Genomic DNA, 27613 nt, shown 5'->3' on the forward strand with positions numbered 1-27613 from the left:
TAAAAATACATTATTTACGTAAAATTTACATAAAATGTTAAACAAAACAGTAAACATTAACACGTGTAATTTTTCTGTGGTTTAATGTCTGTATATATAAACACGATATTTACAAAGCATTCAATGAACATCAGTTAGTTACGGAATAAAACATGTATTACCTTCTCAAGGATGGTTAACACAACACACCATCCCACACAGAAATTACTAACAAAAACCCTCCAGTAGACGTTACCGTCCGCTGGGAGTCGTAGCAGCCAGAGATCATGTGAAACCAACAGCATAAATGGATTCCTTTGTTTTCAAATATTATGTGATCAGGTCGTGTGTCATTTCTGCAACATCGATGACCAGACCAATTCAAAGTTGCCATGTTTTCTTATCCAAGTCCTTTGGTCATGGATAAGAAAGCCCTATTGCTGACATAATCAACAGTCACTGGTATCTGTCTTCACTCAGCCAATGATTAAACACTGTATGCACCTCCAAGAACTGAGCACCTCTCAAAAGACAATCACAATAAGCAACTTCCAGCGAGGCTTAGTCCATGTAGGAGATGTCCATGCCGTCGCCGTCGGGGTGAAGCAGTCTTCCCGCCAAGCGCTCAATGTCGTCTAGACTAAGTTGTCGAAGGGAACGTTCATAGTCCTTGAAGAAAAACAAAATACAAATATTGAGAGAAAGCAAGTTTTAAATATTCTACAATCTATTTTAACTATGTGTGTGTAGGGAAATATTTCTAATGAAGCATGAGAGAGGAAGGATTGTTTAATTTTGAGTAATGCAGAACTGAAGCCAGACTGACATAATGGTGTATTAAAGGGAGGCTCTAACCAATTCGGTAGGTCCAAGATTTTCAAGTCCATCCCCAAAGAGCTACCATGAAACAACTCAACTACAAAATATCTAGTTGATAACAACTTGTAAAGTTTTAATACATCCATATACTGACTTTTATTTATGGGGCATTTATGTATTTACAGTGAATTAATAAACAGGAGAAAAAATATATATGTCAAAATGAAAACTCAAACAATACAATTTGTGCTTATAAAAACTAAAAGTGCAGTTTTACCTGGCTTTTATTATTGAGACCTTGCAGTGTCTTTTACATTGATCATGTTTTAGAAATATATTCCTGTGATAGATGAGTACCTGATGATCATTTTAGAATTGTATGAGTTCTCCAGGCATGCCTGAATGCTCTATAAAACAATTGACCACCACACAATGGATTGTAGGATTTAGAGGGCTTCACAGGATAAACTGGTGTCTTTCAGACTTGTTTCAGACTTTGGAGGACAAATCACTAAATTTCATGCTGCTCTTTTTAATGTGTCAAGTTTCCATTTGATTCAACAATTTAAAAACTGTTAATATCATCATAAGAATGGAGTAGCAAAATTTGATTGTTCTATTTTAGAATTAAAACATTTTACATTAGTCATATACATACATGAAATTTACGATCCTATATATATATATTTAGGGAGCAACTTGGGATTCAGTGAGTTGTTCTAGAACACTTTGACATACAGACAGTAGGAGACGGGGATCAAACCGCCAACCTCACAGTTAAAGGGCGACCCACTCTACCCACTGAGACTACAATGCATTGTAGCACAACTATTAAATACCTTAATAAGCTGTTCATGAACTTTTGCCGCATCTGCTGGACTAAAGTGTCTAGCAAGGATAATGGACACGGTCTGCCACACTTTTCCTTGTGAGCTGCTGCTGCTGCTGCTGCTGCTGCTGCTACTGCTGGAAGCCATCCCCGACGCTCCAGTTCTCTCCCCCACTGGACGGATAACCAGATTCAATTTAGCCTCCGGCCCAATGGAATAATCACTCAGCCTGTGTTCATCTGAAGAAAACAAGATAGACAAAAGAGATTGTTGAATCAAGCAATTACAATTCTGCATAAAGATTATGAAACACTTGACTGTTGGCAAACCTACCTGCAAGCGCTTTCCCTTTATAGAGCAACCGCTGCTGGTTTGCTGGTATGTTGAGGCGTTTTGACACAAGCTCCTTCACTGTGGAGACCTTTTCATCTTCAGTCACCTAGAAGATCAACAACATGAGGATGTAGTCACACTAAAACACATTTGGCAAGCATTCTCCTCTCTCCTCGCGTTCGGTTGAAGAGTACTCAAATGCCATCAACTTTACGTATAACTAACAATTAATGAGGAATTCACCTTCACAAATACCAAATATACATCTACCTTGATACATGGCCACTTTAGCACATTCTTTCCAAAGAAAATAAACAAACAGTCACTGGCCTATAGTGGTGCTATGTATCCTTTTAGCACTGCAGACATAGCCGATAACAGGCATGTTAGTGGTCAGGTACTTTTGAACTTTCAGATCAAAATCAGCAAAAACATTGCATTGTCTTGATCACTGACGTAGTTTAAAAGAATAGGACCAAGATCCACTTCTCTTCTGCTGATTACAACATTTAGTCCTGTATTTGAAATACTTCCCCATTTGATACACACATTAGCAAATGCTTTACAGTACCATGACTAGGTATTGATGTTGTTCTTCACAAAATACCTCAGAGTACTGCAGTAGCATACTCATCATATAGTAGACCCTATGGCCCAGACTTGCCTTACAGTGAGCAAATTACATCACAGGCTGTCGAGAAGACAATCTAAGTTAACTTAACGCTAGTACAGCGTATTAAAGTATTTGCCTAGTGACTTCCCTTTCCCACAAGACATGAGGATTTATAGAGCTCCGACTAAACCACTGGGTCTGAACGTTGGACCAGAGGAGAGAATTAAGAGAAAGTCCGTCACAGTTAGCGTTAACGTTAGTGTCTTTCTCAATGATGTGGCTAACAAGGCATCTAGAGTAACATCGATTCACATCTGGGCGATGTGCGAATGTACAGCAGATCCATTAAAACTAACGTCACACTGAATGGAGTTTGACACCCTAATGTTTAAACCGAAGCATCATATTTGTGCTTGCTTCACTTAAGCGAACATGACACAGGACCATCGCCACTGTCGGTTAATCAGATAGCTTACCTATAAAGGCTAACGTCAGCTGATGTTGCGCATTAAGCTAGCGGTAAGGAGGAAACAATTAGCATGTAAGTTAGCTTAGCTAGCGCTGCTTAACTTACCTGAACACTGCATTCTTTCCCTTGAAGTGGTTTCACGGTAAGGATCATTTTCGATGATGCCCAGAACAAAACACAACAACACGTTTAACAATCAAGCCCCTAGCGTTAGATATATTCAGTTAACGTCACTTTGATAGCTCAAGATAGCCACAGCGTTTCTTTTCTTATCGACGGCCCATCTTCTTCTTCTACGACTGACGCGTGCTGCTGCTTCTCTCACGTGACACTACTGCCACCGACTGCCTGGAGGTTTGAATGGCTGCTGATGGCTGCTCCGCGCGGAGGATAATTCAACCAAAAAAGGAGAAAATGACACGTTATTATTCTTTCCTCTGCTCGAGATAATAAGACCATGATTAAATATAAAAGGAAAAAATGACGATGAAGGAAAACAAAGATGGGGTTAGGAATGTAAAGTGGGAAGGAGTGGCCTTTAAAAACACATAATTACTGGGTATTACGAATTATTAATAATACCAATCCAAAGTTGTTGTTTTTAAATACAAGCCATCTGCCTTTGTTTGGGTCTTGTTGTACAAAGCAATGGGACGGATAATTTTTCTCCAAAATGTAATTAACCATTGTGACTTTCGCTAATCATCATAAAAAATATTTTCAATAGGCCACTTTGATGGTAGCCTACAATGGAGTGAGAGTAAAACCACTTATCAGTGCACACAGCCAGCCTTAACACTTTTTCACATAAGCAAACTATCTGGGGAATAAAATGATTGATGCTCACCGCTCAGTTTGTCGGAGACCTACCTATCCCCGGGGCTCGGAAATACCCCAAAGACCCTCTGACCCAATTGGGATCCAGTCCATGCGTTTCTCATTACAGCCTCCCGAATGGTCTCCACTGTCTGGGTCATGTGATTGCCTGCTGTCTGTGCCCAGCCCTGGCCAGCCCCGTGCAGGAGAGGAGCATCTTTTACTTGGGTGGGTACAGAGGAGCTCTGCACCTGTCGAATGGGCTGTCTGCTGCTTAACAGGGACAAACATATTCAGGACAAGTGAGAAAGACTTCCACATTGGCTGACGGGCTGCATGTGGTAAGTGATCTTTTTGTGTGTGAGATGTGGAAGACAGTTCGACATTATATTTGTCAGGACATATCATACATGTGTGTTTAATCTATCAGAAAACATCGCTGTTGTCACATTTTACCAACTCATTCGTATATTTAAAAGGCTATTTATCAGGGCGTATGACTGAGCGCGTTTGCGACCCTAAACGGAAAAAAACAATCCACGTTTTATTCTTGCAGGGACACAAAGTGTGTGTGACTTAATAGTGAGTCTATAATGACCTTGTATTAATCTTAGTTGTTTTATCTGTTTTAGTCTACTATGGCACCGCTACTTTATTGTCCTTTGTTGTCTCGTATTTGTGTTAAGTGTCCTTGAATCAAGTACTGCAAGCTCATTGAGCAAAGACACATTTATAGTCTTCTTTTTTATTGCACTGGAAACTGTGTCTTTGGAATATACTTAAGCATGTTTTGTTACTATTCAGCCTATCGAAAATAATTGCCATCAAACATTTTTCATCTAATCAAATATTTATAGGCAGCTATCTATCTATCTATCTATCTATCTATCTATCTATCTATCTATCTATCTATCTATCTATCTATCTATCTATTTATTATGTCAAGCACGTATGGGTATATGTTTAAGAAGCATATCAAACTCTCCAGTAAAAGCCTTTATACCTTATTGATTCCCCGTTTATATTATTAATAATACTGACACTGATCTAATCACAGGAAGAGATGCAGATGGCTGTCTAGCTTTGAGTTAACTGAGATTAGCTACAAAGGGGGAATCACTGCAACTCAAGATCAGACAGAAATGTGGGTAGTTGGATCCACTTAATAATGTATTTATTTGTGTGTAAAAAGAGATATATTTTTGCTGTGTTTTGTCAGCTGGTGTTTGGAGATAATGGGTACACTTCGGGACCTCCAATTTGCCCTGCAATTAAAGATTGAGGAGCTCCGTCAGAGGGACACACTAATAGATGAGTTAGAGTTGGAGTTGGATACAAAGGATGAACTCATCCGGAGACTGCAGGAAGAACTGGATCGCTACAGAGCCACTGTCTCCCTCCCAGGATCCTCTACAGCCAGTGCAGATACAGAACATGGTGCTTATAAAAGCCATAGTTTAATTAAAGTCTCAACAGGTAGCGCAAGCCTTAAACCTGTCTTATTGTGTGTGTCTGCTTTTTTCCTGTAGCTTGCTCAGCTCAAAGTGAGGACTTGCAGCGAGCCAATAGAAAAACAGTAATTTCTGAGCCTTTCACTCTGGACCCGGTGACTCTCGCCATGGTTTCACACAGAAGCTGTGACAAAAGCCAGGAGTAAGCTATCACTGAAAACATGTCTCTCAAATGTTCAAGGCTGTTCAGTGTTCAATGTTTCTGCTTTCTGCATTACTTAGAATTGATAAACATTTCCAACCTTTTTCCCTTTATCCCTTTGTTCCCTCAGGTCTCAGAGGTTGATCCAGTCATCATTTTTGAAGAATGACTTGTTGAGGAACCTTGACGAAGGAGAAATCAGAACCATCATAGCCTGTATGTATCCCACCACCATCAATCAAGGCTGTTATGTCATTCAGGAGGGGGCCAACGGTGCTCAGGCCTATGTTTTAGAAGGTAAATCATTTTCTTCTTACAATTGCTAGCATTAATCATGCTTGAGGGCTTTTAATAACATTTCCTTGAGATGGCAGGTGCTTGAGAACAGTCCGATAAAATGATTAGTATTTTCTTGTCTCTGTATATCTATTTTCTTACTGCTAGTTCACAATGCAATTAGATAGTTATTTGACACTGCACTCAAACACAGCGATGGGAGAACTGCATGTTTGAGCAAGAAAAGAGGAGGCACTTAGGATAACGAGTGACCCGTATTGATGTTTTTTTAGTGTTGAAATGTCAACTTGATACAAAAGGCAAGGAGAAAAGGGGCTCTGCTCTGAGGTGGTTGCAGAGTTTAACAGTGCTGGATTGTCTTCAGAAATCCTGGCTGCATTTGTGATGTGTCATGCTAATGGAGAGTGGCTGCTCACTATTTTTCACTGAGTGTGTGTTTATTAACAGAAGGACAGCTAGAATTGACAAAAGACGGACTTAAGCTTCTCACAATTGAGCCAGAAGACATGTTTGGGGAGCTGGCCCTCTTCTACAACTGCACCCACACCCACTCTGTCTCAGGTATCAAAGCATTGTGTTCTTGGTTTTATATTTGCATCCATATATCGATGGAGATCTGTCGCACCAAAATACACTGGTGGTAAGGATATAAAGAATTGCTGTTTGAGAGAATATCACTAGCAGACATTTTTCTGCCAGTGGTCTAAGACGGTCTAAGACAGACGTCTTTGGAATCTAAAATCAAAGACCTTTTGAGATCTTAGACAACACTACAGCTTCAAAGTTTTTTTTTCTCAGACATGTGGGGAATTATAACATGTTCTGCTTTACTGCATAGCCCAGCAGTCTCCCTCCCACATCTCCTCCCTGCAATACAATATGCACACACGAACCGTTACAAATAAGACATAGTTTTTGTCTCATGGTTGGAGCATATATATACATTGCATTTCTGATGCAAGAATATATATAATAATATATCTTTTTTTGGAAAATAGGAAAAGTGCTGTAATTGTTTCTCCCAGCATCTGATCACAGAGTCTGTGAGAAAACTTTGTCTGACCTGAGAAAAACTTACAAATAAATATACTATGGAGATGGCCAGAATCATCTTAAATTGAAAAAAAATATATTTTTATATATTATTTACCTTGTTTGGTCTCTAAGCATCTCATTCCTTTTTTGTACTGCTTTCTTTGTCCTGCGAGCAGTCAGCCTTTCCAATTAACAGTTTTTACTCTACAGTATATCTGCTCTCTAGTAACAATGCTCAGCTCATGTTGTCGTTTCACCATGTCCCTTTCTGTCAGCTGTTCCCTCTGATCCATTCAGGGCCCACTGTATTTATCTCCTCTCTGGCCTGAAATTACTTTTTTTCATTGGTGCCATCTGAGACCATCAATAGCGTTTTCCTCATGTGGTCTCTTTCATTGTGACAGCGATAAAGGTCCAGGTGAAAATGGGGCTTCATCATCAGGTCAAAGAAGTGGCAGCAAATTATATATTGCAGAAAATGTCAGAAAACTCCTCTATTGAGAGAAATGTTTTGCTTCTTAAAAACATCTTGCACAGCATTCAGATCCAAATAAAGCAATAGCCCTGAATTAAGTGTCATATGGCACTTAAGTGAAAACCAATGGGGCATATCCAAATGGGGGAAATTGAGATTTCAGGGCTTCACCATATTATCAGATAGTTGATCTAATTACACCGTCGAGAGAACGTCTACTTCCGTTTGCAGGAAGCTTCACTGAACCAATCAATATGGGTCATTATTAATTTAAAACACCCTCTTTACAGCTCATTTATAAAGAAAGAGTGATAAAAGTTAAGGAAATCAGATTAGATTTATATTAAAACTCCCGAAAATAAGCACTTCCATTTCTTTTTATTCTACATGACTTCTAATAGAGTCCTGGCCTTCTTACAGTCTGCTCTCTAGGCTGTAGCTGATCCTGCATTCAATCCACATCCATCACAAACTACATACATCTTTGAGAGCTGTTTCAATACTTGCTTCTTGATTGTGTTTCCACCTGAGCTCCAGTGTCACCGTCACAACCTTGATCAGTTCCTCTGTCTTTTGAACTGCAGCGCAAACGAACAGCAAGCTGTGGGTTATTGACCGCAAGAGCTACCAGACTATTCTTATGCAGAGTGGTCTCAACAGCCTTTCTCATTCAATGGAGCTGCTTATCAGGTGAACATCGGGCCGATACACTTCATTTGACACAGAGCATGCCCGGAAAGCTGCTTTGTATTCTAGTAACATCACCAGGGTCACGTTGTTTGTCAGTTGCCACGATGCTGCATTTAGGCCTTTAACACTGATGAAATGTTTCTGGGGGAAAAATTAAACCCTTTTCAACCCTTCCATTGTGTCTGCAGCGTTCCCTTCCTCCAGTCGTTGCCAGAGGATGTCATCATGAAAATGTCTGATCTCATGGAGGAGGTACAGATTAAGTTCTTAAAATCTGAAGCACGGCTTTGTGTAACCATCACTCGTCGTTCAAACAGAATCCAGCTGATAGATTTTGTGTGCACACAGACGGAACGCGTGTAAACATGATATTTTACAGGCGAGGCCCCAATTTATTTTTTTTCAGCTGTCTTTGTTTTGCATCAGTTATCAAGAAGGTGCTGGAGTAGAATCATAATTAGTCCTTCATTGTTACTGGCCCTCATCTTTTTTTCTGTAATATACTGTTGGTTCTTTTCCTAGCTTTCTTTTCCTCTGTCTGTCATTTATGTTCCACAGACACACTACACTGAAGGTGACTACATCATTCGACAAGGGGCCACAGGAGACACCTTTTACATCATTAGCAAAGGCCAGGTAAAGTTGCATGCTCTCTGCCTATGAGATGAGGCTTTCAGAGAGAAAAAGATTTAGACTGTGGAGGACAAAATGTCAGCGCAGCTTTAGGAATTGTATTATAATGGTGATAATTGACTTTGGTGCATTACCTCTTTTACATTACCTCTCTCTTTTGTGCTTGCCAGGTGAAAGTGACAGAGAATAAGCCAGGCCATGAAGAGCAGGTTGTTCTTTCTAAGCTCTCTGAGAGACAGTGGTTTGGAGAGAAAGCTCTGTGGGGGTAAGGCAAAAATAATGCACTTTCAGAGGACATTGTGCATAGGGTACAGGAGCACGTGATGGTGAAAACTGACATTTGTGCCAACATAATATCAATGATTTGCATTGGTAACATTATTATGATTTTCTTCTTCACTCTGTCTTTAGAGAGGATGTTCGGACTGTGAATATTATTGCTGCTGGTGAAGTTTCATGCTTGGTCATAGACCGGGAGTAAGTCAATATTTTGTCTTAATAAAAATTCCCTGCATAGACAGCAATAACTGATTATTTTTATTTATATTCTTTACCGACTATATTGAGACAATTATACAACCACTTTACAACACCTTGTGTATACAACTTACAGCCAGAGGGACCAAAGGTTGTAATAAAAAAAGATATATACAAAAGTTAAATAAATATCTTGTAAAGCTTCCAGTGGTTTGATATGTTTTGACAACTTCTTTTGTTCAGATAGAGGGAATGTATTGTTTGATATATACAGAAGAATTTGTGAATATAAAATGTTGTCAAAGATAATAATCAAAAGAATCATATAATAATGCAGACAGAGGTCTCAGTTATATTTGATTAATCCAAACAATATATATTTTTCCAAAGTAATATCAAGAAAGAGTCGATACGATCAGCAATAAATCGTGAAAACTTACTCCACAGCAGTTTGGGGCAAGACCAAAATAAATGTACCAGCGTTTCGCCGAGCTCTCCACTAAAGGTGCAACGTACATCAATGCCTTTCTTGAATTTCTGAAAATAATGAGTGGTTGGATAAAACCTGTAAAATATTTTAAAGAATATTTCTCCGACTTCTATAGAAAGTCAAGAAAAATTAATGTGTCAATAGCCAAACTCTATAGTATCTGAATCAGTTGCTACACCAAGTTAGTCATGAATTGATGTGCTCTGCAGAGATTCTGAGAATGTTCATGTACTTCTGTATTTCAGGACCTTCAAGGACGGCATTGGTGGGTTGGTATTTGACTGCAGTCATGAGATGCAGCAAAGCCCTGAAGCCAAAATCAAGTGAGGAGCATTAGGCTACAATGCTATTTTCTACATTACATGTAATTTGCACCTGTAGAATACACAATGCATAGGCTCACCTGTGTTTTGCTTGTGAACAGGTCTGACAAGGATGCTGATCTCTTCTCATCTTCCACTTTAAGTGATTTCCAGATTATCTGCACTCTAGCAGTTGGGGAGTTTGGTCACGTAGACCTGGTAAGGGTTGATCTTATAGCAGCTCACACACAATGATGCAGATCCGCCGTGCAGCTGCCTCCTCCAGATTCCATGTTTCTTTAATATAATCTATTGATTTCCACCTGTCAGGTGCAACTAAAGAGCAACATCACATGTCTTTATGCCATGAGGGTCCTTAAGAAAAAGCTGATCCTCAGCAACAGTCAACAAGAGCACATCCTGAGAGAAGGGCGCATCCTAATGGAGGCTCATTGTCCATTCATAGCCAGGTGTCTGTTATTCAACAGTTATCTATTTATGATTGTTATGATTACATAATGATCATTAACATGCTTCTGTTTTCGTAATGATCACAGGCTGCATAAAATCTTCAGAGACGCAGAGTGCCTGTACATTTTGACAGAAGCGTGTCTTGGTGGGGATTTATGTCGTCTACTCAAAGATAAGTAAGTATTTTTGACTAGAGGATGCAAGGCACTTTTTGTGATCATACTGAGAAAATATTTATAGTCCTACCGCTGTGTTTTTAGCCAAGCTTTCATCACAATACAATTTTAAGACTGAGCAGGATTTGATGTCTGACTTCTGTCAACATCACACATTTGATTTGTTCGCTGCATGCTTAAACCAGCACTTCTGCATACTGCTCTGTTTCAGGGGATGTTTGGACGATTGCAGCACCAGATTCTACACGGCTTGTGTTGTTGAGGCGTTGACCTTTCTTCACTGTCGAGGTGTGGTCTATAGAGATGTCAAGCCTGAAAATGTTGTTCTGGATGAGCATGGTTATGCCAAACTGGTACTACAATTGCAAACTTAAATTCAGATTTTCAGTATGAAGTCATAGTATTCTGGGTTTTACTGTTAGTAAACTCATATCCTCTTTCTATAGATTGGTTCCAAGTGTCTAAAGAAGGTGGAGATGGGTAAGAAAACCTGGACATTCTGTGGTACACCGGGCTACATGGCACCTGAAATCATCTTGAACAAAGGCCACAGTGTATCTGCGGACTTCTGGTCACTGGGCATTTTTGTGTTTGAACTTCTGAGTGGTGGGTAGGTTTCACAGTTTTATGCAGCCCTATTTGTTAAGCTCATTTCTCCAGCTGTAGATTGAAGTGATGGTGACAGGCTCTTGTTTCCCTTTCCAGGCTCCCATTCAGCGACACTGACCCGATAAAGATTCTCACTGCAACCATTCGTGGTATCGATCAGATCGACTTTCCAAAAACCATCAGCAAAAGTGCCTCCAGTCTCATAAAGAAACTGTGCAGGTGTTGTAAATATGCCCCGCTAGACACCATGAATTATGATGTGACAGCTAATGACAGTTATTTTGTAGTGCTTTTTCAGAAAAATACAAAAACCTCCCTCCATCCTACCATTGTGTATGTTATAGGCCTACTATCCCCTCTTCCAGCGCCCCCACACACAAACACATAGAAGCAAATTAAGAAACAAAACAGGTGTGTCGACATGACCTGTGGTGTAACATCCCCTCTCGAAGGACAGAATCGGAGTATTAATTCATTGTTTATTTATTTGTGTGTTCTTGTTTGTTTTCCATCGCCAAGGACCAATCCCTCGGAGAGACTGGGCAGTCAGAGAAATGGGGCCAAGGACATTCAGAAGCACAAGTAAGACTACAGATTTATTAGACTGGAGAAAATCACAGAGGCCAGTGCTTGGCAACATGGTTTCATAGGTTGTGATGCTCCATTTTTTATTCAGATGGTTTGAAGGATTAAACTGGAACGGACTCTGTAAAGGCACATTAAACCCTCCAGTTATTCCCGAAGTAAGACATCTTCAGTTTGGCTTATTAATATTATCTGTTTTGTGATAAGATCTATTTTCTCATTGTTTACCTTGTTACACTGTCTTTCAGGTTAAGGATGCTCTGGACAGCAGTACATGCGGTCATTACACTGAGGGCTCAGTGGAGCTGAGTACAAACTGGGATGATTTCTGATGGAACAAAAAAAAAAAAAAACTGTCAATACTTCATCACTTTCAGGTTCAGTCCTCATAAATGATTCATTGCCCTCAGTGTTACTCCAATCAAGAATTCATTATATTTTCAGTCACTATCAGTAAGTGCACATATAGTTTGATAAATTAACCATGCTGCCTACTATGTTGATCTCAGAATGTTTTTGATGTACAACCCCTATAGATTCATAAACATGTGAGTTCAGTGATGTCACTGCTGTTGAATCTAATAAATAAACAGGCTGTACCAAACTGTATTTTCTTTCGTCTTTAAACTGCAATCTCACTATGAGTCTCCCTTTTTTGTACAACTCTTGACATTATTTGATCTCCCCCAAAAGGCCTGAATACAATTAAGAAGTGACGTCAGAGTCGGCAGAGAAGCGTCAACGCTACAGAAAGATAGAAAGATAAATACAGGAAGTTGTGTGATTTTAACTTCAAAATAGAGTAACTGAATTAAATTGTAAAAATTATTGAATCGTTGAAAAATGACAAGAGTCAGAATCACTGACTTGATTAGATTAGGCCGAAATATATAGTGAAACAAAAGATGCTTAACTGACAGGTAACCTATAGTTGATTGATTGTATAACTAAAATATCTAATAGTAATTGAGAAATGAAAACAACAAAAACAAAAAAGGATATTTTGCAATTTCTAGTTCATTTTTCATACCTTGTAAAAATTATCTGTTAGCATTCTCATTAATATGTGTTAACTTTGTAATTTTGGCATTTATCCTTCTCCGATTTCCTTTTTTGCCATGACCTTAGGATACAACGTTATATGCTATAAAACACAATTAGTCTCTTTTTAAATTATTTGTGTGGGTCATTTTTTCCGCTTTATATATCAAACTTAACAAGGTTGTGCACATAGCTTCCATCAGTAGAGGCTTTAGTTTTGAAGGTTTTGACCGGAAATAAAAGCATATTGTTTTGAGCTTGACGTGTAGACACATTTCGATGGATCTGCTGCTGAAGTAACTTTGTAGCGCAATCTAAGGAGCAATTGGAGGCCTGCGTTTTAGCGAGGTAAGTTTCATTTGGTCTTTTTTTGTTGAGCCAATCAGCTCGTTTACGGTCGCTTCAGCTATAGAAACGTATCTAAACCACGAAGGCTCAGGTTCCGATCTACAAGTTCAGAAAGAGCTTGTCTGCAGCCCGCTGAGTGTCCAGACTACCGAGCTGAGAGTTTGGGGCACTGCGAAGATGGATCAACCTGTTAACAAACAGTTGCATGAAGTTTGAAAGAAATGTACCTTTTTAAATGATCCGTTAATGGGATACTGGCTTTACATCGGCCCAGTTCTCAGTATTGTTGCATTCAACACACATTTAATGAACATTGATGCCTCCTCTATATGACATTTTTTGTTGCACTGTGCCTTTGCTCAACTGGAGCTTTAACTTATATTGACCTCCATGGTGCTTTTCTCGTACTGTAGTATTAGTAGAATTACTTCATGGTGCAGAGACATACAGTTTGTTTGATACTTTTGCAGTGTGCGTCCAAATTCTTTAAAAGACCTTAGGTCTACTCATGTGTAACTGACACTTACAGCACAGTCCTGTGGTATTTTGTCCCTATATTTGTCCCTGGTCCAAGCTGAGGATGAGTATGGTTGGGGAAAAGTTTCAGCCCTTAACCGTAGGTTTTCTGACATTCTTTTGTAAAATCACACTCTTTTCCATGACATGTTAATTTCACTTATATAGCGCAATATAACAAGTTTGCCTCAAAGGGGCTTAACAATATGTACAGCATAGGGCAGTGTCTATCCTTAGACCTTCTATTCAGATAAGGAAAGACGTTTTGTTAGTTGTTTTTCCCCCCCAGAGTATTGTATCACTATTAACCTGCATGTCTACATATTCTGGAGCATGCAACATGTTTGAAGTTGTCCACATGGCCACATGCCAGCTCGTTGCCATCCTCTCTCAGGTGTCTGACACAGTGTATAGGCTAGACCTACAATATGGCAGCTGAGGTCCTGCAGGGCTGGATGATCTGCCCTGGTGCACAAAAACACAGTCTGATTCAAAAGTGACCCATGAGGTGTGGTGCCAGGAAAGCTAGATGTAGAAGATTACCGCTGCATAGTGATGTTTTGAAACTGGTGCTGCTTAGTTACATGAAACTTCGGGCTGGAGAAAAGAAATGCACAAATGTAGCATTGTCTGTGAGAATCCTGATTGGGTTCAAGTGAATTCGAGGCTCATGGGAGACTCTTGAGCGTCGGAAGGAAAGGGAAGGTGTTTTCTACGTGCAGGATGCGTGGTTTTTCTCATTTATTCTTCACCACCTTTCACTTCCACAAGAAAAACTTCATTGTGACCAAGTGTGTGTCTGTGTTCTTCACGCTTCATTTGTGAATCACAGCCGGAAAACATCCGAGCGTTTCTTTCTTTTTCTTTTGATGGTTTTCCCCCCACCCCCGCCAGCCTCACGTGGCCCCCTTCTCTCCTCGATCAGACCATTCACTTCTCATTGCACATGGAAAGTGTGCAGAGTTCATTGCTGCTGCTGCTGGTTATAAAATGCTGTCGTCTCTCTCCCCTATTAACCCCCCCCCCCCCCCCAAGTCACCTCCTGTAGTTTTCTGGGTCAGAGGGAAGCATTGCTCTCATCACTACAGAAGCTCTGTGGGCCACTGTGCAGAGCCTGTTCTCTACTCTTCTTATAATTCATGGACTTTTTCTCTGCATGAATTTTGCTTTTGAGGAGACTTAATTTTGGCTCCGCAGAACAAATCCTTATTTTAAGTTTAATCCAACAGGAAAATAACTAAAACACACATATAACTTAAAGAACTTCATTAAGGTCAGTCCTTTTCTGTCTGCTTGTGATAAAAACATGCATATATTTTTCTTAAAAGCAGCCATGAATATTTTTTTTGAATAATTTAAACTCAAACGGAGTCTTTCTGCCAAAGTTTTAAATTGAGCAACAAATGTAGATAGCTTAAAGTCCCTGAACTAGCTCCTCCCATTTCTGACAAACTGTCATTCTACTTATTAATGTACCAAAAGCTTATGATGAAGCTACCTTTTGCATTTATTGACCTAAACCCTGGAAAAATATCTCTCTACAACAACTACACACAAACTCTCAAAGTCTACATTCAAGCCCTGATTTGATTTGAGTATTTTACTATTAATACTTTTAAAATTAAATTCTAAACACCTCAACAATTTCTTTAATCTCCCATTTTAATGCTACTAGTTTGTCACCTTTCCAAGTATAATTCCCTTTGTGTGAGGCTCATTGCATTCTACGGCACCCTCCAAAATGTGCCGTACAAACAATGTTTGACAGTTTGATCCATTAAAGTTATAGTCATCATTGATTTACATGCCAGATTTTTCTCTAAACCAGTTTTTGGTTTCTGTTTTCGCGTGTTCTATATTCTGCCACACAGTGTACTGCAGCAGCTCAGAATATCTCTCAGCCTGTCAGCTGGACTAAATGTGCACAGACATGCAGACTGACTCAGGCTATCTGTTATCTGCCTATCATACAGTGCATACAGAAACTGCATGCTGTATATCCATATCCATAGCAGGATGTCAATTTTTAAACAAATTTAGTTTGTGTCAAACATCATTTGTCCCAAAAATACTTTAAATTCCACCATTATTGTTTTAACGCTAGTCCACATGATGTTGTTGTAGAGGTGCATTTGTATTCCTCCAGTATATTTTCGTGTGTGTGTGTGTGTGTGTGTGTGTGTGTGTGTGTGTGTGTGTGTGTGTGTGTGCCGTTTGTATTGTCTCATGTCTTCCAGGGAGTAAAAGCTGGAAGCACAATGGTCCCTGTCTAGGTCTTGACAATAGCCCTTATGAATGGGAGGGAGGGAGGGAGGGAGGGAGGAACGAACGATGGAGAGAGACAGAAAGAGGTTACAGGAAGCTCTCTTCATAGTGGACTGTCATTTTTTTTTTTTTTTTTTGATGCGTCACATTTCATAAAGCCCTTTTCGTTTCTCATTTATTTACCTAGTGAAAGGACTCCAGGGGATCACAGGCTGCTCTGTTGCTCCAGCAGGTGTAAAGTGGCAAGCGAGCAGTTCTAATTCAGATTAATTGATGCTTAAAGTGAATTATGGATCCTCCCAAGGACGAGTGTGGCATCACTTTGCCCATGCAGGGAAGGGAAACAGCGCAGGAGCAGCCTGGTTGAAGAGGGAGGGAGGGGTATAGCACTCTTTTCCCCCTCTCTTATTGGGCACTGGGGGAGAAAGTGGGTGAGAGGTTGAGGGGTGTTCGGGGAAGGGAGTGGATCTGGGAAAGCAGAGATTTATTCAGTGAGGTGAATTCGGTGCCCGGTGTAAGATGAAGTGGTTTGTTAAAGGGGGTGAAATGAGCTGTTTTTTTAGTTTGTGTTGGGACAACACTCCCTTCTTTTATTCAGTTTTGATATGAACAATAAAGTCTCTTGCATGGGATCATGGGGGTGGACTTAGCGGGTCCTCCCCCTCCCCCTATCTCCCCACCAGCCCCTCACTACCGCACGCACCCCGATTCTCTCTCGCTCCTCCCTGATGAATGAAAGGGTGGCAGAACATGACTGAGAGTAACCTCGTTGCCTGTTTCTCTTTTGCCAATCGTTATTACTTCCTGGTGTGTCTCCACTCCCCCCACGTTTCTAATTTTATTATCTTTAAGGTTTTGTGGCATTCTGTGTTAAAGCTAGATTTAGTGAATTAACAGAGTTCACTGTGGTGGATAGTAAGAAGAGGTTTAAAGGGAAACTCCAACCATTTTACACAAAAAAGTAGGTTTACAGGTCTTGGGGAGTACTGGGGAACTCCAAAAACAGCTCGACAAAATCTGATAAATGGACCCAAGGGATGTTACTTGAGTCAGTCACTTGAGTCGGAAGACTACAAGTTGGAAAATTAAAAGAAATCCTGAGGTGAAATAAAGACAGAATTGAGTCTATAGACCTCTGTAGCCCGCTACTCATATCCACTACTGGCTTGAGGATACATTAGCCGCTACTAGCACTATCAGATCTCGGACCCAGACTGGTAATTGCGTTGCATTGTGGGTAATGTAGGCACCAGGTTGTGATGAGGAAGAAGAATGTGTGGAATAAAAACAGATAATATCTCTGGTTCCCTCTATCGTTGAGAGTTGACTATGTTGTATGATGGTTGTGCTAAAACTCAAGACTTGTTTATTTTCCAGGACTGATCCAATGAGAATTTGTTTTTGTCATTTTCTAAACAGCGAGTTTATTTTATTTTTCAGAAAATTCTGAGATGATAATAAAGTATCCAATTCCTTCATTGCATTCCTTTTATTTAAAATGCATTGAGTTTCTTGGTATTAGAGAAATCTACTTGTAAACGTATAATTTACTGATAAAGGTAGTGCTGAAATGATTAGTCCATTAATTGATGCGTTAATGACAGAAAACGATTTCCAATTATTTAAGTCATTAATCAAGCAAAATGTTCAAATGTTCACTGGTTCCAGCTTCTCAAATGTGAGGATTTGCTGCTTTTTTTTAGATTTGTTTTTTTTGACTGTTGGGTGGAGAAGACAAGCAATTTGAAGATGTAAACTTCGGCTCTGGTAAGCTGTAATGGGCATTTTACAAACTAAACAATCACACCAGCCGTGGCGCCAAATCGGACCAGGGGCATAAAGTGGCAAAGAACTCAAAACTATGGTAGTTCCTGCTACAGTAGGTGTCTCCAGGACCGCATTTTGCTATGGTGACACACACACATAGACTAACAAGGTGAAATAAAACCAACCACACACTGTTGCAGCTGGTAACAAACACTCATCAGAAAACATTATAAAAAAATGTAGAAGGAAAATTGCATGTTTTTAAAAGTGACTTGAAAGACCTTAGTGAATCTGTCAACCTGATTTAGTCTGCTCAACGTTTACTGTGCTGCCTTCTGCTGGAGATGCTGCTTTTTTGCAGCAGCAGCAGCAAATTGAACCGTTTGTGATGTGAGCACCATATCACTTCCTCCTGTTTCACTCCGTATGTTGTCTGTTTGTTTCCGTCCTCTCCTCTCAGTAATGCATTTCCAGGAGTGGTTACGGTCACTTCGCTCCAGCGCTGGACTCAAAGGTTCTGAATCCGAAAACTTCTGGAGTATTTTGCCGTCTCTGCCCCTGTCCTCCTTCTCCCTGTCCTCCCTGTCTCTGTCGCCCTCCTCTCTGCTGGGTCTAGGAGCCCTGGCCTCTCTCACCGCGTACTGGCTGGTGACACGACCTCGACCCATGCGTCCTCCCTGTGATCTGCAAGCCCAGTCTGTGGCTGTGAATGTGAGTGGCTCACGGTCGCTGTTGGTATCATAATTTGTGTGAATGGCTCACGCCAGGTGTTTGATAAGGGTGTTTGTTGTAGGGAGATCCCAGCTGCAGGCGATCGGCTCTTCTTAAAGATGACTCGCTGCTGGAGTTTTACTACGATGACACCAGGACGGCCTTTGACATGTTCCAGAGAGGACTGAGGATTGCAGGTGGTGACAAGGGGACACTTTCACAACATATTTCATTTCACTTTATTCTATGTTTGATTGTGTAATTGTATTAAAGAAAGGGGCAAAGAAGTGAATCAGCAGCATATCCCAGACACCACATTTAAAATTGTTAAAATATGTTTGAACCGACGTGACACAAATGTCTTGTGTCCTCCAGGAAACAGCCCGTGTTTGGGCTTCAGAAAGTCGGGGCAGCCCTACCAGTGGATCTCCTACGCTGAGGTCAGACATGTTTTAGTATTTTAATACTCCAGTCGTCAGGGCATTTCAGTGTGTCATGTTACTTTTTTCTGTTTGCTGACTGAGGGTCTCCAATTCTTCAGGTGGCTGAGCAGGCGCAGGTGCTGGGCTCTGGGCTGTTGGCCAAAGGCTGCCAGCCGAACCCGCAGCAATTTGTTGGGATATTTGCACAAAACAGACCAGAGGTATGACCAGATGCGACACTGTTTCTGGTAGTGTGATGTTTGTTTGTTTGTTTGTTCCTTCACCCGTGAGCTTTAGTATCGCTTGGATAACTTTTCTGGCACGGATTCTTCTTGCATCAAATCCTTAAACTTCTCAACAGCCCAATAGTTCACATTTGTATTTCACCTGGATAGATGTTCTCATCTCCACAGAGTTTGCTCCTACCCTTAACTCGTACCAGGATCACATTTCCTCTATTAATTTTGAAAATTAAAATATGATTTGTTTTTGTCAGTACTGAAAGTGTGTTTGCCTTAATTCATATTGAGAGCAGAGCACTGGTGGTGAATGTGGGTCTCCAGGGCAGCTAATATTGAAGCAGCTCTACTCCCAATCTCATTTTGTAATATATCCGTCAGGCAAGGCCATCTTTGTCTGTGTAGACTGAAAGTGAAATGTAATTTTCTGCTCCATCAGAGCCTCTAACCTCCCATCAGACCTATCGTCACACAGAGTGCTGTTTTTCTTTACTTTAAATGTGGTTTTGTTTGTTCAGTAAGTATGAAATGCATTATGATCTACATAATCACACATTACTCCCTAATGTTTATATATCAAACTGAACATGTACTCACTCAGCAGTGTGTGACGGCTGGGAATGAGTCTTTACTGTGCTGCTTTGTCTCCCTCTGCTGGCGACAGTGGATCATCTCAGAGCTGGCCTGCTACACGTACTCCATGGCGGTGGTGCCTCTGTATGACACACTGGGGCTGGAGGCCATGGTCCACATACTCAACCTGGGTGAGGAAATAATAGACAGAGCATTGTTAATCGGGTCATTGTTGGTTTGTCCGCCAGCCTCCCATATCGATTCAAATCAAACCATAGTGGTGAGCAATACACAGTGATCCGTCTCCCAAAATATTGTTTTGGAGACTTAAGCGTCATGCGTCAGGGGTGACCGTGGATAAGTGTGACCGTGGATAAGTGGAGAGCAGGGCCGCCTTTCAATCAGAGGGTCGGAGGTTCGATCCCCGGCTCCTACCTCTAGTCTCATGTCAATGTGTCCTTGAGCAAGACACTTAACCCCAAAATTGCTCCCGTAGCTACACACCGTAGCTGCGTCTACGGTGTGTAGCTGCGTCTACGGTGTGTAGATAGATACTCAATTGTAAGTTGCTTTGGATAAAAGCATCTGCTAAATGACTGTAATGTAATGTAATGTAATGCAAACTGTGTGCATATTATAACATCTAAGAGATGATTAGGTAAACATTGTGTTGGAAAAAGCAGCAATGGAAGAAGTACTCAGACCATTTTTACTAAAAGTAAAAGTACTTCACTAAGTAAAAGTCCTGCTTTAAAAATCTTGCTACTGTACTAAAGTAAAAGTACAGAAGTATTATCAGATAAATGTACTTGAAGTATAAAAATGGAAAGTACCAGTTCTTCAGAAAAATGGGGTTGGGAGTGATAAAAACTATTATTAGACATCTCATAACTGAGCTTTTTAATATAATATATTTATAGTTAAAACATGACATTGTAAAAAGTTTGAACTACTGGTTAAAACTTTGGAAATGCATTTTATGTACAATCTTTTATATGCAAAGTCATATAAGTTTAATGGAGTAGAAAATGGAAAAAAAGAAAAGACTGTTGCATCTTTGAGCTTCACTGCACTTGCAACTAAAGCTGATTAGAAAACTATTGATTTATCTCACACACTATACTATTTTGTTACTATTCATGTTGGTGGCGTTCTTAGCGGAGATCTCTCTGGTGATCTGCGACCGGGAGGAGAAGGCTGCAGCTTTGTTAGAGAACAAGGAGACAGGCGTGACTCCAAAGCTCTCCTGCTTGGTTCTCTTCAACGATTTCAGCGACGCGTTTGTTGAGAGGGCAAAGAACTGCGAGGTGGAGGTTTTGAAACTGGAGCAACTCATGGTGAGTGTGGGGGGGGGGGGGGGGGTGTACAAAATCCCTATAATGCAGACTCATTTAAATGTGTCCCCTTTTTAATTTAGTCATCAATGATGATATGTAAATTGATATGAACAACTCCTCTTTGTCCACATCTTAGGACCTGGGACGGCAGAACCTCAAAGATCCTGTGGTGAGTTTATCATCTTGCAGCTGCTACATCACCGCATCAAACTGGTTTCAGTAAATAGCTAATCCCCCTCTAACTGCTAGGAGGACAGTTTTATCATTGCTCCTGTCCCATAAGATATCATTAACACTCACTTGTAAACAGCACTTAAATTATAAGTGGGGGAAGCCTGTTGCCATGTTCTCATATATTATTTCTCTGCCTGCCGTAGCCGCCCCAGCCTCAGGATCTGGCCGTGGTTTGCTTCACCAGTGGAACCACAGGTAACGTCTGATTTCATACATCTCAGTGTGATTATCCTTCACTCACATCATTCGCGAAGTGTCCTTCAGTGCCCACTAACAACCTTTCTTTATGGCACCGCTGTAGTTTCCTTTTGCTGCGCAGGGCACTGCAATAATGTCTTGTTTATTTATCCAGGGAAGCCCAAGGGAGCCATGATCACCCACGGCAACATCGCCTCCAACACTTCCTCTGTCATTAAGATCCTGGAGGTCTGTCTACACTTCCACCTCCTTGTCTAATTGAGAACAGCCTCACAGCTACCATCACTTCCCACCTGCTTGTCTCTGTGTCTCAAAACTGTCCCTCTCCCTGCTGTGTCTAATGGTATGATTAATTGGCTGTTTGATTGCCCCTGACGCTGCAAGGTACTTTAACTAATTGCCCCCATATAAAGATTGTGCTATCTAACTGCTGTAGAGAAAGACGTACAGCATGTTTGATTGCCTGCGGGGCTCCACCGTATAACTGCTGCCTGAACGTAATCTCTCCCCCGTGCTTTGCTCACTTTTTTTTTTCTCGTTTTCTCTCAGGGTTCGTTTGTGATCCGACAAGAGGATGTGTCGATCTCTTACCTGCCGCTTGCCCACATGTTTGAGAGGATGATTCAGGTAGCTGATGCTCTTTTCAGACTTTTCTTTTTTTTTTGTAGTGTGTTAACCCTAAGCTCAGTCTATTTCTGTCACAGGTCTCTATGTTCTGCCACGGGGCCAGAGTAGGATTCTACCAAGGCGACATTTCTCTTCTCATGGATGACATTAAAACTCTCAAACCTACCTTCTTTCCTGTTGTGCCGCGTTTACTCAATCGCATCTATGACAAGGTAAGTGAATATATTCACACTATTATCTAGCACTTCTTAGTTGGTCATGTTTTAAACCTGTTTTCTGTTTTTGCTAATTCCTTTGAAGATCCTGGGTTCTGTGACCTCTCCGTTACGACGGGCTTTGCTTCACTACGCCGTGAGGAGAAAGCAGGCTGAGCTCAGCAGTGGCGTTGTACGTAACAACAGTCTGTGGGACAAACTGGTGTTCAACAGGATTCAGGTCAGTAGCTGGAAGCTCCATGTTATACCCACCTGGATCATATTTTCCCATGTGTTCAGTTCACTTACTATAGTTCTCCAGTAAAGACATACAGGCCTCTTCAGAAACCAACCCCCAAAACCAAAAATCTTTTTTTACATTTTTTTTCAACTACAGATGGGTTTTCAGTCTGACATATTGTTTGTTAATCCAGGACTCTATATTTGTCACTGTTTATATTTTACAGCACTTAACACAGTGGTATTTGTAGACCAGCAGCCGTGCAAATAGTCAACAAATTTGTATCCAAACTTTACAAGAGGAGCACAACTATTCCAGTAATTGATGCCAAATTCACCCAGAGCATATTGGTCCTGTGGGAGTGTATTGGAGAAGCATGCACACAGACAGATTTTGGCCTCGGTATGGTCAATGCAGATGGGAAAATACGGTGTAGGTCAAAAATAGAATTTTGCTTGTACCCACAATATGTTTTGCATTTGAACCGTTTGACATAATTACTGCATCCCCTGTGTTTCAGGCCAGTTTAGGAGGTAATCTGCGGTTCGCCCTGACTGCTTCAGCACCCATCTCCCCCACTGTGCTGTCCTTCCTCAGAGCCACTCTGGGATGTCTGATCTTTGAGGGTTACGGCCAGACAGAGTGCACCGCAGGCTGCACCTTCTCCATGCCGGGAGACTGGAGCGCAGGTAGGACGCCATCTGATTTGCTTGTGCTTTAGTGGTTAATCTTGTCCTAAGCAGGTGTGTGGATGTGTCTTTGTCAGGTCACGTAGGTGCTCCGTTGCCCTGTGCAAAGGTGAAGCTGGTAGACATCCCTGATATGAACTACTATGCTAAGAACGGAGATGGAGAGGTGAGGTGATCTGATTATGCCATCGTATTATACATGCAACAGATCGACTGACACTTATCACGGCTTGGTCCCATTAGATCTGTATAAGTGGCCCCAGTGTGTTCAAAGGTTACCTGAAGGACCCAGAAAAGACGGCTGAAGCCTTGGACAGCGAGGGCTGGCTGCACAGTGGAGACGTGGGCCAGTGGCTTCCAGTAAGATTAGACAAAATAATCAGCCTAAAGCTGACAGATATCGTCTTTGAGACTGCTGTAAGTGAGCAAGTGTCTCCGCTTTTCTTCTGCCAGAACGGGACGCTTCGCATCATTGACAGGAAGAAGCACATCTTCAAGTTGTCCCAGGGAGAGTACATCGCTCCAGAGAAGATAGAAAATGTCTACATGCGCTGTGTTCCTGTGCTACAGGTGTTCGTGCACGGAGATAGTTTACAGGTACAATTCGGTTTAAGTTTATCAGTATTCAAAACATTTGCTGTGGTTCAAGTTTTGATTTTTTTTCTCTTGTTTTTTGTGTCACCAGTCTTATCTCATAGGCATCGTTGTACCTGACCCTGAGGTGTTTGTTGACTGGGCTAAAGACCGAGGGTTTGTGGGATCCTATGAAGAGCTGTGCCAGAATCCTGTACGTCATCTGAACCCCGAATTCATAACATAACCATTTTACCTTGTTGTATGCATCCCGGAAAATTGTTATCGGTCTTTCAACAGGATTTAGAGAAAGCAGTATTGGAGGACATGAAAGCTGTAGGGAAGGAAGCAGGGCTGAAGTCCTTTGAACAAGTGAGGAGTCTCTGCTGACATTGGACTTGGTAAAGAGTTGCAAGTGACTTACTTTTGGTGTGATTTTGTGTCTTACCTTTCTCTCAGGTGAAGGACCTTTACTTGCATCCAGAGACGTTCAGCATCGCCAACGGCCTTCTCACACCCACGCTGAAAAGTAGACGCGCTGACATCCGCAAAACCTTTCAAGAACAAATATCAAGCATGTACAGCAAGACGGCCTTTTGAGGGACGCCACACACTAATTCACACACTAAGGTTATTGGTGTCCAATAAGGGAAAACAAAAAATGGGACAGGGACCCAGGAGAGGGAAAAAAATCAAAACCTATACGTCCAGCAGTGCCTTATTTTAACATATACAACTGTATATAATTTGGAATATTGGTATTCTGCTTCAAAGAAGTTTTTATTCAAGTCACCTCCTGCACATATGTGTAATGTATTAACTTCACATGAAAAATAACAGATTGGGACCAAATCACTTTCTTTTGTTTTAAACTCCAATCCCGCTGTTGTCTTTGTCACTAATTCAGAGTTGTTATTCACTAGGAGATTTTACTGATACATAAATTATTGTATAACTGTAGAGATAAAAATCACACAGGTTATTAAGAAGCAACCTGCAGAGACGTTAAGTTAGACATTTATTCACACTGCCCTGATTTTTAAAGGGACACTGTTACTCATAGAACTTGCGTTAACTGTAGGTTTGTATTTACGGTTGTTGGGCCCTCGTTTCACCATGACATAAGCTCTTCATGAACATTCTGTATCGTAGGTCGTCGGTTGCATATTTTTCTTTCCGGTTCTGAAGGATTTCATAAACCAGTGTGAGCATGTGATCCGTCACCTGAAATTCAACCATTATGAGGGGTTCAACCAGCAAGTTGTTGAAAAAAAAGAAAAGTGGCTGAGCTGTACATACTGCTTATGAGATTTGCTGACAGGACATTACTGACTAATTCCAGAGAAGTGAAACTGAACAGAAATAAAGATTAGAAACTGAGTCTTGTGTGATTTAAATTCTATAACAACTCCTGCACTTGAGAGAGAAATATGCAGCGGATATCCAAACTTAAACTCATCAGGGCGACAACACAACAGTACGATTGTATACATGGTTGCTATTGTCAGTTAATTTATTTCACAATAGACTACACATTATGATAGCTGAAAAACTGTCATTTCACAGATTTTGGTGTTAATACATTCAAAAAACCTAAATTAAACCTAAGCAATATTGTTAAAGTATTGCTTAGGTGTGTAAAAAAAAAATCTACCAATTAAAACTTCATTTAGAAAAACCTTCATTAATACACATGTGTAAGTAAAATATAACGGAACTCAAAGACAGTCCATTAACTAAACATTTGTTTCAATAATTTAAAAATGTGGGAGAATAAATAGTCAACTTCTTAGTGTGACACCTTTTTAAAAAATCCTCTAACATGATATTGAAACAAGTGTGTGCATCACCATGTGTTGATCATTCTGAAGCAGTACCTGATAAAGGTGGAAACAAAGGAGTGCAATGACAGTATAATTTGGTCCACAAATCTAAAAATATTCCGACCCTGGTTGAGAAGTTACAGAGAAAAGACTTTCTTTAGAGTGCCAACGATGTGTGAGGCTTGCTGCAAACAGACAAATTGAACCACAATACAACAAAGGATGGATGGTGTGAATAAAAGGGATTTGTCGTAATTAGTATTTTCCACTAGAGGGAGCACAAGCCTTTGTTTTTGATGAGACTTCAACAGCAGCTTGTTCTGTGTAGTCTTGAGTGGTCGACCTTTCAACACCGCTGCACAGGCTCAATCTCACTTTACTCAAGTTAATTTTCATGTTACATCCACAGCCGGGACAATGTAGGCACTTCATGCACAGGTGATGTTGCCAAAACCATCCTGTAAACCCCCAAAACAAGTCCTCACACAACATGGCACAAAGCTAAACTTAAAGAGAGAACCAGCAAAGGCCGAAATACAGACTTACATTTTCTTGCCTACAGTATATTACGTAACATTCAGCCTGTAGTGTTTGTCGTCTTAAACTTGGGTGATAAAAACGGTTTCACAGATTGTTAGTAACAATGCAGATGTGACTAATAAAAACATTCATTCTTATAAGACATCTCTAAAACCACATTATTAACCTTGTTAATTAGTTCCGATGAGAACGGTTTGATTTCTTTACAACAAAAAAACAAAACATATTGGCTTATAATGCTGCACTTGGCTGATGGCTTAGTTAATGTGGCATTTCAGCTGCTTTGAGTTGCAGAGAGTCTCTGTAGAAAGAATGAAACATGGGTGTGTAGTGCGAGAGGGGGGGGGGGGGGGGGGGGTGATGAGGCCGCAAGGAAACAATCTGATAATCAGGTTAAGGCCATTGCTGTCCGTTTGAACTGCACGAAGGAGCCTGAAAAGACAGCAATCCATTCAGAGAGGCATGAAAGGAGCCCTTCCCCGGTTTTCGGCTTTCCTCCCTCAGTCGTCGGCGACAATGGACAGAGCACGCAACTCGCTGAGCTTGGCCTCGGTCTCCCTCTCCCTCTGCTCATCAGTCAGCCCGGCCTGGTCGATCTGGTCTGTTAACTCGCTGAAGATCTTGTACATTTCGGTGAAATAGACAACCTGGGGAGCAGAAAAAGAAAATAGTCCTGTCTGATAGAAACTCGAGAGGGTACACAGACCGTTTCTTAGATGCCTCTCAGGAAAAACTCCAACAAATTCATATCCAGACTCGCACAATCTAACCTTGTTCTTACTCACACTAGTCTGAAGCTGCTGGTCTCATACCTCTTCAACTCTGCTAATGAGAAGTGATTTGAAAAGGAGAAGAGGGAGCCCACGGATATCAAACAACTCCGACAAAGCCCCAAAAACCCCAGCACTTCAGTGGGTAGTGACCCTGCTTTTCTCTCCCAATCTGAACAAGAGATAGAGAGTGTTCACTGAAAGCTTTCTTGACACTTCCCACCCCTGCTTCTTCCCCTTAGTTCATGAGTCAGGCTCCCTAGAGAGTTGCTTTGATGATTAATAGACTTTAATCACATTACAAGACTCCAGAAGAGTAGGCAGAGAATGAAAGTACTGGGAAATACAACCCCTTGAAACCCACACACACACACACACAAACACACCACAATATTTATTCATACAGCGATACATACAATACCCTGCTCTTAAGAGGGCAACATTGGCCTCTCTGAAACTGCACGTGTGTCCTATTGTAGGCCGAAACAGCAAGACCAACCAAGACAGCAGAAGGAGTAATGACTACTGATTTACTAATTCATAACAGAGTAAGGGTTAGGACAAGCTGGAAATAACCAGGAGTCATGCATCGTATGCAGAAATAACATTTGTCTCACTCTGTCATGAACACATTTGACAATGTCAGAGTTTCTGAACCACCTTGTACAAGCCTTTTTAAGTGCTCAGCCTGAAAGACCTTTGTATGTTTATACCAACATTTGCCACCTAAACCACATGAGTGGGCCGTAAGTA

General features: G+C 40.9%; 4 protein-coding genes across 6 annotated transcripts in view; 2 read left to right on the forward strand and 2 right to left on the reverse strand.

Annotated features, from left to right (window-relative positions):
• Positions 1-66: 66 nt before the first annotated feature.
• ubl4a (ubiquitin like 4A) lies at positions 67-3373 on the reverse strand. Its single transcript, XM_068703872.1, has 4 exons — positions 3149-3373; positions 1962-2067; positions 1638-1867; positions 67-648 (listed from the first exon to the last, which is right to left on the reverse strand). The coding sequence occupies exons 1-4, from the start codon at positions 3194-3196 to the stop codon at positions 541-543; spliced, it is 492 nt and encodes a 163-aa protein (XP_068559973.1). The 5' UTR covers positions 3197-3373; the 3' UTR covers positions 67-540.
• Positions 3374-3896: 523 nt separating this feature from the next.
• prkg1l (protein kinase cGMP-dependent 1, like) lies at positions 3897-12299 on the forward strand. Of its 3 annotated transcripts, XM_068703869.1 has the most exons (20): positions 3897-4200; positions 5079-5296; positions 5389-5512; positions 5643-5809; positions 6257-6370; positions 7904-8009; positions 8198-8261; positions 8568-8645; positions 8813-8907; positions 9054-9119; positions 9855-9932; positions 10034-10130; positions 10242-10381; positions 10469-10558; positions 10770-10911; positions 11005-11168; positions 11264-11386; positions 11687-11749; positions 11844-11910; positions 12001-12299. In XM_068703869.1, the coding sequence occupies exons 1-20, from the start codon at positions 4196-4198 to the stop codon at positions 12082-12084; spliced, it is 2085 nt and encodes a 694-aa protein (XP_068559970.1). In that variant the 5' UTR covers positions 3897-4195; the 3' UTR covers positions 12085-12299. The 3 variants fall into 3 exon arrangements, with proteins under 3 accessions (XP_068559970.1, XP_068559971.1, XP_068559972.1); XM_068703870.1 differs by lacking the exons at positions 11687-11749; positions 11844-11910; positions 12001-12299 and having other exon boundaries at positions 11005-11164; positions 11264-11377; XM_068703871.1 differs by lacking the exons at positions 3897-4200; positions 5079-5296; positions 5389-5512; ... (5 more) ...; positions 8813-8907; positions 9054-9119 and adding an exon at positions 9569-9624.
• Positions 12300-13073: 774 nt separating this feature from the next.
• Positions 13074-25107, forward strand: acsl2 (acyl-CoA synthetase long chain family member 2). The gene is made up of 20 exons (XM_068702882.1): positions 13074-13141; positions 18150-18400; positions 18483-18597; positions 18776-18840; positions 18942-19043; positions 19726-19825; positions 20793-20971; positions 21108-21140; positions 21349-21400; positions 21558-21631; positions 21953-22030; positions 22108-22242; positions 22331-22465; positions 22986-23154; positions 23232-23320; positions 23398-23514; positions 23608-23751; positions 23840-23941; positions 24028-24099; positions 24187-25107. The coding sequence occupies exons 2-20, from the start codon at positions 18152-18154 to the stop codon at positions 24325-24327; spliced, it is 2151 nt and encodes a 716-aa protein (XP_068558983.1). The 5' UTR covers positions 13074-13141; positions 18150-18151; the 3' UTR covers positions 24328-25107.
• Positions 25108-25210: 103 nt separating this feature from the next.
• The window catches only part of bin3 (bridging integrator 3), a 28029-nt gene continuing 25626 nt past the window's right edge, over positions 25211-27613 (reverse strand). The window contains exon 9 of the mRNA XM_068702883.1: positions 25211-26737. Within this exon, the coding sequence (XP_068558984.1) occupies positions 26591-26737 (147 nt within the window). The 3' untranslated portion in view covers positions 25211-26590. The remainder of the gene's footprint in view (positions 26738-27613) is intronic.

The sequence above is a fragment of the Cebidichthys violaceus genome, unplaced genomic scaffold (assembly GCF_023349555.1).
Source record: "Cebidichthys violaceus isolate CVI_PGR_0920_01 unplaced genomic scaffold, fCebVio1.0.p SCAF_9, whole genome shotgun sequence".
Taxonomy (NCBI): Eukaryota; Metazoa; Chordata; class Actinopteri; order Perciformes; family Stichaeidae; genus Cebidichthys; species Cebidichthys violaceus.

What these genes read in the sequence shown, in the direction of transcription:
- prkg1l (XM_068703869.1), top strand. An exon ending in GGAGAGAAAGCTCTGTGGGG is followed by an intron (nt 8,908 to 9,053) that starts GTAAGGCAAAAA and finishes CTCTGTCTTTAG; the next exon opens with AGAGGATGTTCGGACTGTGA. An exon ending in AGCCCTGAAGCCAAAATCAA is followed by an intron (nt 9,933 to 10,033) that starts GTGAGGAGCATT and finishes GCTTGTGAACAG; the next exon opens with GTCTGACAAGGATGCTGATC.
- acsl2 (XM_068702882.1), top strand. Translation starts at nt 18,152, where the DNA reads ATGCATTTCCAGGAGTGGTTACGGTCACTTCGCTCCAGCGCTGGACTC. An exon ending in TGGTGTTCAACAGGATTCAG is followed by an intron (nt 22,466 to 22,985) that starts GTCAGTAGCTGG and finishes CCTGTGTTTCAG; the next exon opens with GCCAGTTTAGGAGGTAATCT. An exon ending in CTAAGAACGGAGATGGAGAG is followed by an intron (nt 23,321 to 23,397) that starts GTGAGGTGATCT and finishes TGGTCCCATTAG; the next exon opens with ATCTGTATAAGTGGCCCCAG.
- ubl4a (XM_068703872.1), bottom strand. Translation starts at nt 3,196, where the DNA reads ATGATCCTTACCGTGAAACCACTTCAAGGGAAAGAATGCAGTGTTCAG. An exon ending in GGAAAGAATGCAGTGTTCAG is followed by an intron (nt 2,068 to 3,148) that starts GTAAGTTAAGCA and finishes TTGATCTTCTAG; the next exon opens with GTGACTGAAGATGAAAAGGT. An exon ending in TAAAGGGAAAGCGCTTGCAG is followed by an intron (nt 1,868 to 1,961) that starts GTAGGTTTGCCA and finishes TGTTTTCTTCAG; the next exon opens with ATGAACACAGGCTGAGTGAT.